The 14,837-nt window shown below is 44.4% G+C and overlaps 2 protein-coding genes across 6 annotated transcripts in view; one reads left to right on the plus strand and one right to left on the minus strand.

The window, feature by feature from the left end:
• The window catches only part of TIAM2 (T cell lymphoma invasion and metastasis 2), a 237,405-nt gene extending 233,729 nt beyond the window's left edge, over positions 1-3,676 (plus strand). For all 5 annotated transcript variants that reach the window (XM_027551907.1, XM_027551906.1, XM_027551905.1 and 2 more), the window contains one exon: positions 3,321-3,676. The gene's annotated coding sequence lies outside the window, so the exon portion shown is untranslated. The remainder of the gene's footprint in view (positions 1-3,320) is intronic.
• The window catches only part of TFB1M (transcription factor B1, mitochondrial), a 67,118-nt gene that overhangs the window by 2,804 nt on the left and 49,477 nt on the right, over positions 1-14,837 (minus strand). The window contains exon 6 of the mRNA XM_027551913.1: positions 2,129-2,256. Within this exon, the coding sequence (XP_027407714.1) occupies positions 2,129-2,256 (128 nt within the window). The remainder of the gene's footprint in view (positions 1-2,128; positions 2,257-14,837) is intronic.

Consider the following 14,837-nt stretch of genomic DNA (forward strand, 5'->3'; position numbering starts at 1 on the left):
ATCTCGGCACAGGGGACGGCGTTGTGATGTGAAAGGAGCTCATTACTTAGCTGCGGGTTGTCTTGGAGATGCCAGGGCCAACTCTGGGCTCAGGCCAGTTCCAGGACTGCTACACGTAGGATGTACTTCTGTGATTTTTTTTCCCTCCCTGACCCTGTGTGACCTCCAGCTTGCGTCCAACTTGTGGCAGTGCATCCTGGCTGTGGCGGGGGCGGGGGGAGGGGGGCGCGGGGAGCTGGGGTGAACCAGAAGGGTGCCTTCACTTATTGGTACCAGGACAGCCAGCAGCATCACCAACTAGAGAAGTAGTAGCATGAACACTGGCCTAACTCCAACGGCAGGCTGGGGATTCTACCTGTCCTGTCAGATCCTCAAGGGTGGGTCTGTGGATTCCAATGGTTTCAGGAGGCAGCTGTCCAGCTGGGCCTGAAGTAATTTCACATGCTAAGGGGACTCTTCATAGAACCAGAATGAGAGAACTGAAATGGAGCTAGCTAATCGTAGAAAATAATGTGTTCCAAGTCGCTTCAGTCATGTCTGACTCTCTGCAACCCCATGGACTGGAGCCTGCCAGGCTCCTCTGTCCATGGGATTCTCTAGGCAAGAATACTGGAGTGGGCTGCCATGCCCTCCTCCAGGGAATCCTTCTGGCCCAGGGCTCGAACCTATGTCTCTCTACATCTGCATTGGCAGGCAGGTTCTTTACCACTAGCGCCACCTGGGAAGCCCTAGAAAATAGTATGTGCCTCTAAAGCTAAACTGATGTAAAGAACTACAGTTGACTGTATTAGGTGGATATCTTAAAAACACACATTTGCTTTCCTGCCTCCTTAGACTATGTTGGGCCTAGTCACATGTTTTCCTGACTGTCACTGGCTATCAAGCATCACTGGTGACCTTGAGGCCTTTCAGGCTCACACACAGGAGCTCTCTGTTAATAAAAACAGATACACACGGATCTCACGGATACGCCAGACGTTTTTCTGGCTACTCAGAAGTTATCTTTGCTTCCTAATTTTAAACATGTCCTTAAAATCTTCAAGATATAGCAACCTGATGGAAAGAGGGTATTAAAAAACCCACTTAGTGTGTGATAGGAGATACACATATTTGGTCTGTGTCCTGAGACAGAGCTTCTAAAATCTTTGGAATTTCCTGTGTAAGGGGTGACAGGAACATCGTTTGTTATTCATAACAAGCCCCTTTTGATCATATCTGAATTCTGTGCGAATGAGGTGATTCTTGGTGGCCCCTGGAAAGCATCAGGCTAGGGGACTCAATTATATGACTGAAGGATGCACCTACCACTGCTCGTCTGAGGAGGGAAGAGCTGGAAAACTGAGCTTGATCGCCAGTGGCCAATGCTTTACTCAGTCCTGCTTGGGTAATGAACTTCATAAAACCCCCAAATAATAGGGTTAGGAGAGCTTCAAGGCTGGTGGACACACGAGGTGCTGGGAAGGAAGAAACCTCGAGAGGGCATCCCGCCCCCAAACCATGTCTTGGACCTCTCCTCCAACTTTGGCAGTTCCTGAGTTATAGCTTTTAAAACCAATACATGAAAGTAAGTGTACTATGAGCCATTCTAGCAGATTGCTGAGGCTGAAGATGGACGAGATCATGGAAACTGCCGATTTACAGCCAGTCAGAAAATATCAGCAGCAACCTGGGACTTGCCACTAGTGTCTGCGTTAATGCCAGGCAGTGAGTTATCAGACTTGAATTAAATTGCACGACACCCAGGTGGTGGTCGGAGAATTAGGGAATCTTCTCGCGTTGGAGAAAACACCACATGTGTAGTGGCAGAAGTGTCAAGAGTAACAACAGCTCAGATGGTTTGAGTCCTGAGTGAAATGATGACCGCCCAGTACAGCCTCACTGCAAACTGTGTGATGTCAGTTTTAGTTTGTACTTACGACCAAACCAAACAGAACCTCCCGGTGGCATATGCGGTTAAGACAACGTTTTGCTTTCTCCTCAGTGGCTGTTAAGTTTGTTCATCACAGGATCTGAACTAAGAGTAATATTTACGGCAGTTTGAACAACTGTAAAAACATCAGTTCCTAATCTTGGAAGGTGATTGAGGAGTTTGTAAAAAGTGCTACCAAGCAGGAAAAAGCATTCTTACCCGAGCCCTCGATGGCAGTATTTCCTTCGGAACTGAAAGGCATTCTGAACCACCTTCTCCACCAGCTTGAAGGGCTGCTCGATCCTGGGCCGGGTCAGGGGGGTGAAGTGCACCACCCCCGAGTCCACCTTCATTGTCAGAACACACACAGGATTTTACTGCCTGCTATAGTACATTAAACGGTTTATCTTCGTACAGCACAGGAGGATGGATCAGCAGGAGCACGGCAGATCTCCTCCAGGCATGTAAGATGCTACACTCGCCTCTGAGCTGCCGCAGGGAACTCCCAGTTGGCTGTATCTGTTCTGTAACGGCAGCCACTAGGCCTGTGCTTAATAGTCACTTAATTTTAGAATGTGGTTTTACAATGGCCATTTAAGATTAATCCAGGTAATCTTTAAAGTCTGTAGGCAGGTAACAGCATAAGAATATTTAGCTTTTGAATGAGTAAAAAATAAGCTGCAGCAGAAGTTCCGAGTGTAAGTCTGGACTTCAAAAGCCTGAGACATGGGAGCTGGGCCCCCAGGGACTACTCAGCACTGAACTCCCCATAAAGGGAATCAATTAAGACACCAATTATTTCAGATATAGATACTGATTAATCAGCTGGATTGAATTTATGCTCGTCTGCACGGCCACATAACTTTCTGCTAACAACTTTAAACGTCCCACGAGGCAAAGGCAGGAACCAAATGTAATGGAAACCACCAAAAATACTACTGTTTAAGTGTTAAGCTACTACCAGCTGTTGAGATTCTTTATCAGAAAATAAAAATATCCCTATTCTAAAAATGGACTCACAGTGGTTCACAAGGATATATTCAAAACAACACTAGAAAAATACTGAAAGTAAAGACTAGGAGAGGAAATGGAGTCAAAGCAGCTATGACACACACACAAGCCTGACACAGATGTGGTCTGGGAAATGGGAAGTCTACTCGTAATTTACAAAAGCTTCAGGCTCTAAGGGATTATTGCTAAACCTGCTCCTTAGAACATCATACACTCTAAAGTCCAACAATTTATGAAGTGTGGGCCGTATCACTACTTGTCAAAAGGAACCCTATGTTTTAAAACTCAAAGGGGTTATCGCATTCTCTCGGGAGGACATGCTCCTAAATATCCTTGCAGCTGCAAAATTATTCCTTCAAATGGGCCTGTAATATATAAGGCAACTTTTGTTTGTTTTTAGGTTGGAGGAAAAGTATTTGCACGTGATGTGAGGATGTTTGGATAAGAAAGACCCAAGAAGACCAACCTGGATGGGCTTTCAGAGGCGCCAGAAGGGTTTCTCCTGCTAGGTGGGGTCTGAGCTGCCTGGAACCGCCCCGCTGACCTCCCCCATCCCTGAGGCTGGCAAATGCTGAGAATGTTCTAAGCTGGAGAGTGAAAGCTGGCAATGGAGAGACTTTGCACCTGAAAATGCTCCCTAAAATGTCCATCTTCTGACTGTTTTAGTGACGATTATACACTTTGGGTGGAACAGTTATTCTCCCACTGCAGAGTGACTATCTCAATGTGCTTATTAAATTTGAATAGTTTTTTCAAGTTGTGCTCTGTGTGTTTCTCCAAGTTCACTAACAAGCACTTCCTAAGTTCTTGTTTTAGTGAACTTCCAAGTTCACTTTTAGCACTTTCAGCTAAAAGGCCAGGACTTTCCTTAGAGCTTCACAAAAACACCACGAAACAGGATCCAGGCGCCCCAGAGGGCCTGTGGTCAACACAGAGGAGAGAGGCACGGGACAGCACATGGGACTGGGGATCAAGTGAACTCAACTGTTCTAGACCGTTCTCTCAACTTTGCCCACCCCTTTCTCCCACCTGTGCTCACTGGCATTCCTGTCCTGACCGCTCATTCTGCCAACCCTCTATGACTCAGCCCCTTGAATCCTTTCCATCCAATCCTTCCAAATTAGTTCTGAAAGGATTCTTCCAGTCAGCAGCCTGCCAGTCTCCAGAGAAAATAATTTTTTATTAAACTGAGATAAAATTAAACCCTACCCAACCCTAAACCCACAAAATATTATCAAAACTCTAATGTTCAAATACTATTAAGACCAAAGGCACGAAAACAGGGATAGATGCATTCTCCTTCCAGTAAGAAACTGCCACTCCTAGAATCCTTGGATTTAAAAATTTGGCCTCATCTTTATTTGCCTGATTTTATGTCCGACTCTGTGCAACCCCATAGACGGCAGCCCACCAGGCTCCCCTGTCCCTAGGATTCTCCAGGCAAGAACACTGGACTGGGTTGCCATTTCCTTCTCCAATGCATGAAAGTGAAAAGTGAAAGTGAAGTCGCTCAGTCGTGTCCGACTCTTAGTGGCCCCATGGACTGCAGCCTACCAGGCTCCTCCATCCATGGGATTTTCCAGGCAAGAGTACTGGAGTGGGGTGCCACTGCCTTCTCTGTTTGAGATATAGCTAGTATTTACAAATACAGGCAACGTCTGTTTTTTATTTTTTAAAAAGTTTAAAACCCTGTATAAATATAGCAGCACTCCATATAAACTGTAGCAGTAGACTTCTAAAGTTTGAATTTAACTCTGATACCCAGTTAAGTTGGCTAATAGTATGTTTCAGATAAAAGGAAATCTCCACTCACAATCAAATACAGTCACTGTTTAGCAGAGGATCACAGAAAACTCAGGCAAAAAGGCTCTTCGGGGAACGTGTCCTGCTTCTCTGGGAGACCTACACCACCCTCTTTTCTACACCTGCCTCCAAACACACTTCTCGAATCATGCTGTAGGATGGAGCCCATTTTCTGTAGAACCACAGGGAAGCTACTTGGTAACTATGGTAATAGATTCAAAAATGCTTTTTACTTATAAATGAATGCTTATTTAAAATTACAACCATTAAATTTCCTTGCCTGAGTTTTAAGTCTGTTAAAGGGTTTGATTCCAAAAAAGAAGTCAGTGCATGGGCACTAGACGCAGCTAAAACTCCTGGATGAAACGCCGCCGTCCCGTTCCGAAATCAGCCGGTCAGTGTACTAAAACGACCTACTGAAACTTCAAACTAGAGCGTTTACAACGGTAAATATTTGCCTCTCCAACCCACCGCAAGGTCAATGCTGCACAAAGTGGAGGTTCTGCTTCTCAACATGAGCAGGCTGGAGGCCAGCGTGTCTAGGACGTGACTGGTTATGAGCTCAGAGCAGCACTTTGGCCTCACGGGAGAACTGGGGTAAGAAGCTATTAAATCTCAGACATTGCCAGCTCAGATCCTGAATCAACACGGTCCAGGGAACACTGAAGACTGTACAGCCCTGTTTCTTTGAGATGATCATCATAACATGTCAAAGAGCTCAATAACTACCCCCACGGAAAGGTACAGATAGAATATTGGCCATTATCTAAGAAAAGGTCTTCAACAGCTCCCATGGTGTTCAGGACCATTAAAGGATAAGCCACTGGAGAGGAAAAACGCTTAGGAAGTTACAGTTCACTTAGCCAAGATATGACCACAACTGGGAGAGGATGGAAGGAGTGATGCGAACAAAGGATGACTACAGGGAATAATGAGGCTCCAGAAACAACACAGGGATTCAACCTTCAAGGGAGGACTGTCTCAGATTCGTGTAGACGGCATGAAGGGTCCAGAGATCCTGAGGTAGGAGAGTCACGTTCGGCATCAGGTGAAATCAGAGTAGGGTGAGCGCCCTGAGGATGCTTGGTTCCTCCCTAACCAGTGCTGGCTCACTCCCTCAGGGTTCCCACGCCCACGTCTCCATCAGAACGTCCTGGGCCCTGCGGCTGCATCTGCCCCCAAGAAGGGGAGCGGTCACAGTCACTACTGCCTGTGATAGTATAGTTAAGCAGCTTGGAGAATGCCAGAGTGTTTTCCCTCTCTTTTCCTTCTTAGAATGATACAAAAAGAACAGATTTTAAACAGTCACAGTGTTTACTCTGGGAGCATAAGCATGTAAGAAGAGTGAGCGAGCTGAGGGCACGATAAGAAATAAGTCCAAGAGGCAGCCAAAGTGAGGGCAGAGGATGGAGAGGGCTTTTTACTGGGTATATCATGTAAATAAAAGTATGTATGTAAATTAGGCCTACCAGCAACAAGACATATGAGGGTTTCTTGGTCCCAAGGATGGGAACAATTTTGGGGAGATGAACGCTTGATTTTAAACAAATACAAGACGGACACCCAAAAAAGATGTCCTTTTCATTAGAGGGGACTGGAATGCAAAAGTAGGAAGTCAAGAAACACCTGGAGTAACAGGCAAATTTGGCCTTGGAATACGGAATGAAGCAGGGCAAAGACTAATAGAGTTTTGCCAAGAAAATGCACTGGTCATAACAAACACCCTCTTCCAATAACACAAGAGAAGACTCTATACATGGACATCACCAGATGGTCAACACCGAAATCAGATTGATTATATTCTTTGCAGCCAAAGATGGAGAAGCTCTATATAGTCAGCAAAAACAAGACCAAGAGCTGACTGTGGCTCAGATCATGAACTCCTTATTGCCAAATTCAGACTGAAATTGAAGAAAGTAGGGAAAACCACTAGACCATTCAGGTATGACCTAAATCAAATCCCTTATGATTATACAGTGGAAGTGAGAAATAGATTTAAGGGCCTAGATCTGATAGAGTGCCTGATGAACTATGGAATGAGGTTCATGACATTGTACAGGAGATAGGGATCAAGACCATCCCCATGGAAAAGAAATGCAAAAAAGCAAAATGGCTGTCTGGGGAGGCCTTACAAATAGCTGTGAAAAGAAGAGAAGAGAAAAGCAAAGGAGAAAAGGAAAGATATAAGCATCTGAATGCAGAGTTCCAAAGAATAGCAAGAAGAGATAAGAAAGCCTTCTTCAGCGATCAATGCAAAGAAATAGAGGAGAACAACAGAATGGGAAAGACTAGAGATCTCTTCAAGAAAATTAGAGATACCAAGGGAACATTTCATGCAAAGATGGGCTCGATAAAGGACAGAAATGGTATGGATCTGCAGAAGATATTAAGAAGTGGCAAGAATACACAGAAGAACTGTACAAAACAGAGCTTCATAACCCAGATAATCACGATGGTGTGATCACTGACCTAGAGCCAGACATCCTGGAATGTGAAGTCAAGTGGGCCTTAGAAAGCATCACCACGAACAAAACTAGTGGAGGTGATGGAATTCCAGTTGAACTATTTCAAATCCTGAAAGATGATGCTGTGAAAGTGCTGCACTCAATATGCCAGCAAATTTGGAAAACTCAGCAGTGGCCACAGGACTGGAAAAGGTCAATTTTCATTCCAATCCCAAAGAAAGGCAATGCCAAAGAATGCTCAAACTACTGCACAATTGCAGTCATCCCACACACTAGTAAAGTAATGCTCAAAATTCTCCAAGCCAGGCTTCAGCAATACGTGAACCGTGAACTTCCACTTCCTCATGTTCAAGCTGGTTTTAGAAAAGGCAGAGGAACCAGAGATCAAATTGCCAACATCCGCTGGATCATGGAAAAAGCAAGAGAGTTCCAGAAAAGCATCTATTTCTGCTTTATTCACTATGCCAAAGCCTTTGACTGTGTGGATCACAATAAACTGTGGGAAATTCTGAAAGAGATGGGAATCCCAGACCACCTGATCTGCCTCTTGAGAAATTTGTATGCAGGTCAGGAAGCAACAGTTAGAGCTGGACATGGAACAACAGACTGGTTCCAAATAGGAAAAGGAGTACGTCAAGGCTGTATATTGTCACCCTGCTTATTTAACTTCTATGCAGAGTACATCATGAGAAACGCTGGACTGGAAGAAGCACAAGCTGGAATCAAGATTGCCGGGAGAAATATCAGTAACCTCAGATATGCAGATGACACCACCCTATGGCAGAAAATGAAGAGGAACTAAAAAGCCTCTTGATCAAAGTGAAAGCGGAGAGTGAAAAAGTTGGCTTAAAGCTCAACATTCAGAAAACTAATATCATAGCATCTGGTCCCATCACTTCATGGGAAATAGATGGGGAAACAGTGTCAGACTTTATTTGTTGGGGCTCCAAAATCACTGCAGATTGTGACTGCAGCCATGAAATTAAAAGACGCTTACTCCTTGGAAGGAAAGTTATGACCAACCTAGATAGCATATTCAAAAGCAGAGACATTACTTTGCCAACAAAGGTCCGTCTAGTCAAGGCTATGGTTTTTCCTGTGGTCATGTATGGATGTGAGAGTTGGACTGTGAAGAAGGCCGAGTGCCGAAGAATTGATGCTTTTGAACTGTGGTGTTGGAGAAGACTCTTGAGAGTCCCTTGGACTGCAAGGAGATCCAACCAGTCCATTCTGAAGGAGATCAGCCCTGGGATTTCTTTGGAAGGAATGATGCTGAAGCTGAAACTCCAGTACTTTGGCCACCTCATGAGAAGAGTTGACTCATTGGCAAAGACCCTGATGCTGGGAGGGATTGGCGGCAGGAGGAGAAGGGGACGACGGAGGATGAGATGGCTGGATGGCATCACTGACTCGATGGATGTGAGTCTGGGTGAACTCCGAGAGTTGGTGATGGACAGGGAGGCCTGGTGTGCTGCGATTCATGGGGTCGCAGAGAGTCGAACATGACTGAGCGACTGAACTGAACTGAACTGACAAGAGGCACAAGAATGCACAAATACTGGATTAGGATATTCTGTTATACTTGGAGGTACTGAATGATCATAGGGAAAACACCTTTCTAAAACCACAACCTTTTCCACAAACCATGACTTTAGTGATTGTGTAACAGTGGCCCCTGGAGGTATCTGGGGACAGAGGAGGTTCCTGCTTGGGGCAGGGCTCTTGCAGCAGAGGGGGCTGCGACCAGGGCCTGACCTCTGGTTTTGTTTCATGGCTCCAGAGAAACTTGAGCACCTCTGAATCAGTCAGCTCCCCGGGGGGTGGCTTCAATCTATACAAACTCACCAGGTAGTCAATAATTGCTGCTGCTATAAATATTACCATTACTATACTGAGAAGATGGATAAATGAACATGGATGCAAATCTACTAACTCATAATGAGTCACAACTGTCAAAGAGACATGCAAGCTGACTCGTCAGTACATTCCCTTCCCAAGAAAACTACCTAAGGTGCAAGCTCTTATGCTGAGAAGGCTTGCGGAGGCACGGAGCAGGAACAAGCTCATGCAGATGCTGTCGCCACGGTCACTGGTGCTCAGCCCGAGGGCCTGGCCACTCATGGGCACAGGTACAGGGTGATGGATTCTCCCAGGCCCTGTGCTCTCAGCACCCAGACCCGCTCTCCTTTGGCGGAGGTGCCCTCTAACTGTTCACGCTGTCCTGCTCTTCCTACTTCTGACTTGAAAGACAGTCTGTCTTTGTAAAGACGAATTCCATAGCTACTGGATCTCTTCCTTCATATGCTGATTTTACCGGTTTAACTCACGGAGTTTTGGGGGACCTCCTATGAATGTAACCAGAGGTATAACAATAAATAAAGAGAAATGATGGAAACTGATGTAAGCTCTCTATTTGGCAACATCACAAAGTCCACACGAACCCACCCAGGACAGCAGAGCGTGGGCCAGGACTGGGCCAGGACTGAAACGCAGGAGACCCAGTGGGCAGAGAGGGAGAAGCACAAGGCAGGCAGGCAAAGGCGGGGAGGAGGAGGGGCGGTGAGCCGAGAGCCAGGCTGGGACAAGGGGCGCTCAGGCCACAACCTGACACACTACCAGCAAGTGAGGATGTTTTTAAAAAAATGTCCTGGTTTTCAAAATAACATGCAAAGCGAACAACAGGTGTACAGGTTGATTACAGGTTGATCTCCAGGTGTCACTGCAAAATCCAAAGACTGCCTTAATATTCTAAAATAATGTGATAAAGACATAGAAAGCAAATCCTCAAGATCCTTTCACATGAAGACATTAAAAGGAGCAACAAAATGTTGGAAAAATAAGGTAGTAAGTAACAGAGAAATGGCAGTGTAGGCCACATCAGAAATACGTGTTTGTCGCACAGAGCCGTGGAGCCAGGTGGCCTCATTAGACGTTCGGGAGCACACAGTAACCAGAGAACAGCCATCTTCATTTAAACAGTCCTCACTGTAATCGACTAGTCTACAAACCACCAATTCTAAAGGATCAAGTGTTCAGGGCAGCCTAAAGCATTATTTTAAATAAAATGACCATAAAGGCGGAGGAAAATAAAGCAGTGATTGTGCTCATAGCTGATACTGTTAATACTCCATGATGGAGTCAAGAAGAGAAACATTTTTAGGATTAAGTCAGTCGCTTTAAATCCGTGGGACTGGAACAGGTAAATTATCTTAATCTTAACCTAAACTTAAATTATTTTTTAAGGTTGAAGAGAAAATAAATGAGAAAAGACACACAAAAAAATCAGAACCTCAACTTTCCATTGGAATTAAGTGGGCAGCATTTTAAACACACAGGGACTGGGCATCATCCCCGACAACAGAGCTGAGGGCCCCGGGGCAGGGCCTGGGCCCCAAGGCTTTTCTAAAGCGAGATGATGCTCGTGTGTGGGCAGAAGTGAGAGACGCTGGTCTGGAGAACCGCCTCCCCCAAAGGCTTGGTATCGCTATTTCTTCTCCAACATTCAGTCAAACTACTGATTCTTTAAACAAAAGCTTGTCTGAATATCCAGAATACTGTCACTGAGAACAATACACCAAGGGAATCACATGTCATTTTTTCTTAAAAAACAGATAAATGAAAACATTTTAAAGAAAACAGTTGGGTCTGCTGAGTCACTTGTGGACTTGGCATGAATGAGAAGCAAATGTTTCTATTTCAGGCTACAGAGGTGTCAGGGTTCATTCATTTCCAGAGCTTAACCTAGACCACCACAGAAAGGAGCGACTCCTATTATGAGACTTGAAAACACATTCTGTTCTAAATGGGACAGGGCAGGGCTGTGTGTACAGAGCTTCAAAAATCACAGTATTCTGGGCCTGAATCCCACATTCCTGCTACTTACTCATATTATGGGCCTTATGTAACTTCTCAGGAGTTTAGTCTTCTCACCTCTAAAAATGAGACGATTTCTTCTCTCTCATAGACTTGGTTTAAGAATTAAATACCAGGACTTCCCTGGTGGTACAGTGGATGGGATCCTGCCTGCCAATCCAGGGGACACAGGTTTGATCCCTGGTCCGGGAAAATTCCACATGCCGCTGAGCAACTGGGCTCGTGTGCCACAACCAGTGAAACTCACACACGTAAAGCCCGTGCTCCACATCAAGAGAAGCCAACTCAACGAGAAGCCCCCGCTCACTGAAACTGGAGAAAGCCCATGCAGCAAAGACCCAGCGCGGCCAGATATAAAAGATGTTAAATAAATACCACATTACCTCAGATAGTACTGAAGAACTGCAAAATTAACAAAATGACAGTCTCATTTAAAAATTACACTTTTAATCATGTAAAGGTAATGTATTATTGTTATTTTATATACTCAAAATCAGTTTCTGAACTCATTCAACAAATATCTGTCGCACCTTGAAAATAAGCCAGGCACCATTCCTGGCACAGCACTGGCAATTAACAGGATAGCAGGAAGTCCTTGCCCTTGTGAGGTTTACATTCTAGAGGTCTTAAGCCAGAGTAAGCAGGGGAGGGGCTCAGAGGTGGTAGGTTTCTTGATTTATTTTCAAGTTTTGGAACAAAAGAATTTGTTGACTGAATGGATATTGGGTATTGAAACAAAGGATTCTTTTAAGATCCAGGGATGCGTCTGCTGTTAACAGATACTGGGAAAGTGGGGAGGATCGCTGTGGGGAAGATCAGGAGTTCAGTCCTGTCCCTGACAGATCTGAGACGCCTATCAGTGAGTCACGTCGCCAGCTGGATATACAAAACTTGGGTGTTCAGTGGGGAAGGGCTGGAAAGAGAGATGTACTAAGATAAACAAAGATAAGGTTTACCTAGGGAAGCCTCTGGACTTAAAAAGATTTCTCTGTACTCTCTACATTGGCAGTGGATAATTATGTCAATGAATTAATTTCCCTGAGATTCCCTGGTGGCTCAGATGGTAAAGCGTCTGCCTGCAATGCGGGAGACCCGGGTTCGATCCCTGGGTGGGGAAGATCTCCTGGAGACGGAAATGGCAACCCAGTCCAGTACTCTTGCCTGGAGAATCCCACGGACAGAGGAGCCTGGTAGGCTATAGTCCATGGGGTTGCAAAGAGTCCGGCACGACTGAGTGACTTCACTTTCACTTTCTATGCACTTTTACTTTCTAGCTCTTTTTCCTTGGGCCTCACTGTGCGGCTTGTGGGATCTTAGTTCCCCAACCAGGGATCGAACCGGCCATGTCAGTGAGAGCACCACATCCTAACCTCTGGACCACCAGGGAAGTCCCTCTGGCTCTTTCTTTATAGAAGAAATTCTGCCTTGTGTTAAAGGTCTATAGTTAATCAAAGTTATTTACATTTCAGAAGTTTGCCTTTTAAAACCAGGTGGTTAAGGGACTTCCCGGGTGGTCCAGGGGTTAAGATTCTGTGCTTTCTTTCAATGCAGGGGGTGAGGTTTTGATCGCTGGCTAGGGAACTAAGATTCCAAGACAGTGAGGTGTGGCTGTGGGGTGGGAGAACAGGCAGTTAATACATTATAGGATAAGTGTACTCATCAAGACAGAAAAAAAACCCAAAAAGTTCTTGAAAACACTAAAGTACAGGGACTTCCCTGGTGGTCCAGTGGTTAAGAATCTGCCTGCGAGTGAAGGGGACACAGGTCTGATCTCTGGCCCGGGAAGGTCCCACATGCTGCGGAGCAACTAAGCCCAGGTGCCACGACTACTGACGCCTGCGTGCCCTAGAGCCCATGTGCTCCACAAGAGAAGCCACTGCGATGAGAAGCCCTAGCGCCACGACCAAGAGTAGCCCCCACCTGCCACAACTAGAGAAAGCCCACGCTCAGCAACAAAGACGCAGTGCGGCCAAAACTAAATAAATTACTTAAAAAAAAAACAAAAAAAACCCAACAACGCAAGGTACATTAAAGCATGCTTAAGCCATTTATCCTCAGGAGGCTGTGTTATGCTGGAGGCCAGAGCAGGGAGCAGTCACCGGCCCCTCCCTCCACCGGCCCCCAGTCAGCCTCAGCACAGGTGAGCGTGCACACCACCAACCACACGGGGAGCGGAACAAGCCGAGACACTGAAGGCATCTGGGGGACTCCTGACACAGCAGTGACAGCAATGCTGGGAGTGTCAGTGCCTGAGATTCAGCTCTACTCCATCCAGTACTTACACAAAGAACTGCTTATATATCTCATGAAATAAAAGAAGGAAGTTACGTTTATGTATCAGAATTACAACACTATGGCTAAAAAACAAAGGCAAAGACATTCGACTTCAAAGAGGAGGAAACAATACGTATCGTGCTAAATGCCAGACTTAGAGAAGATTAAAACCAACCAACAAAAAACTGAGAAAGAAACAGATAACTGAAACATGCCTTTTTATTAGTCACTGCTTTTTAAAGAAATGAATAACATCTAACATGGCTATTAGCAGTAGTAAAAATTTAAACATCCAACCACACGTAAAATTATCTTCCGTTCTCATAATGGTTATAAACACACAGCCTGTAGAATTAAAATTACTGAGGTAGAAAAAAATGAGAACCCAAAGTAGATGAAGATGAAATATGTCTGTACCATTATTCATGGTTCAGCACCTCAGTGTTTGCTTTTGGTTTCATCTAAAATGTTTCACCACATTATTTCGATGCAATTTCTTTACAACATTTTCTAAAATCTATTAAGTGATACTTTAGAAATCTTTCTCAGTGTAAAGGCTAACAGAAGAAAATTCAGGATACCCACCTCTTACCCTTCCTAGAAAAACACTTGTAGGTTTACTGATCAGATTCTAGTCATCAGCTGGTACTGGATTTTCTTTTTACTTTTATCAAAATATATATGTTTAAACCTGTCTTTTGAATTTTTAGTCTGAAAGCTACCAATTTTGTAAATCTTGATTTCACACAAGTCAGAAGCACCAGGATAAAAACAAAGTCTCACTGAACTATCATTTGCAAAGCACAATCTAGTTAAAAATATTTCAGACCACATTGTTTAATTGGGGACATTAAGTAATAAACTGTATCTCCCAACATAGATAAAAATTCAAAAATAAATTATAACTATGGACTAAAACATAATATTAAAAGAAAAGAAAGTCTTGCTGTCAGCACCCAAATAATTCGTCCTCTGTATATTGTGACACAAGAGCATTTTCAGCTTTCAGGTTTCGACAAATCCTGTTTTAACAACAACTCCCTCCCTTCCCCGCCTCTCTTGTCTTAATTCTCCCACAGCTCAAAAAATGAGATGGAGAACCTGGTATTTATCTTCTAGCACCATCAGCAGTTTTCACCTCTCCAGATTTCTGTGTTGCTCGTTGCTATCTGCAAGTTAACTTGGTGGAGTTTTATCATTAATATTCAGAAGCTGTGAACTGAGCCTCATGAATGTGGTGTCTCCTCATCAGACCTTGTTGGGGTTCAACTGAAGGCGACTGACAGAAGAGAGTTAAGATACTGAAGGCTGCTGACAAAAGGTATGGAAAATGAGGAGCTTCCATAATGCTTGGGGATCTAAATATAGACCTTCGTGTATAACTTGGTTTAAATTATAAGTTGTAAAGCTGTTTTTAAATGCTAGATTTGATATAAATAAATCTTGTCTGGAAAACTGACTTTACATTTTCATGAAATCCAGTTCAGAATTTCTTTGGGAAA

The sequence above is a fragment of the Bos indicus x Bos taurus genome, chromosome 9 (assembly GCF_003369695.1).
Source record: "Bos indicus x Bos taurus breed Angus x Brahman F1 hybrid chromosome 9, Bos_hybrid_MaternalHap_v2.0, whole genome shotgun sequence".
In the NCBI taxonomy this organism is placed as follows: domain Eukaryota; kingdom Metazoa; phylum Chordata; class Mammalia; order Artiodactyla; family Bovidae; genus Bos; species Bos indicus x Bos taurus.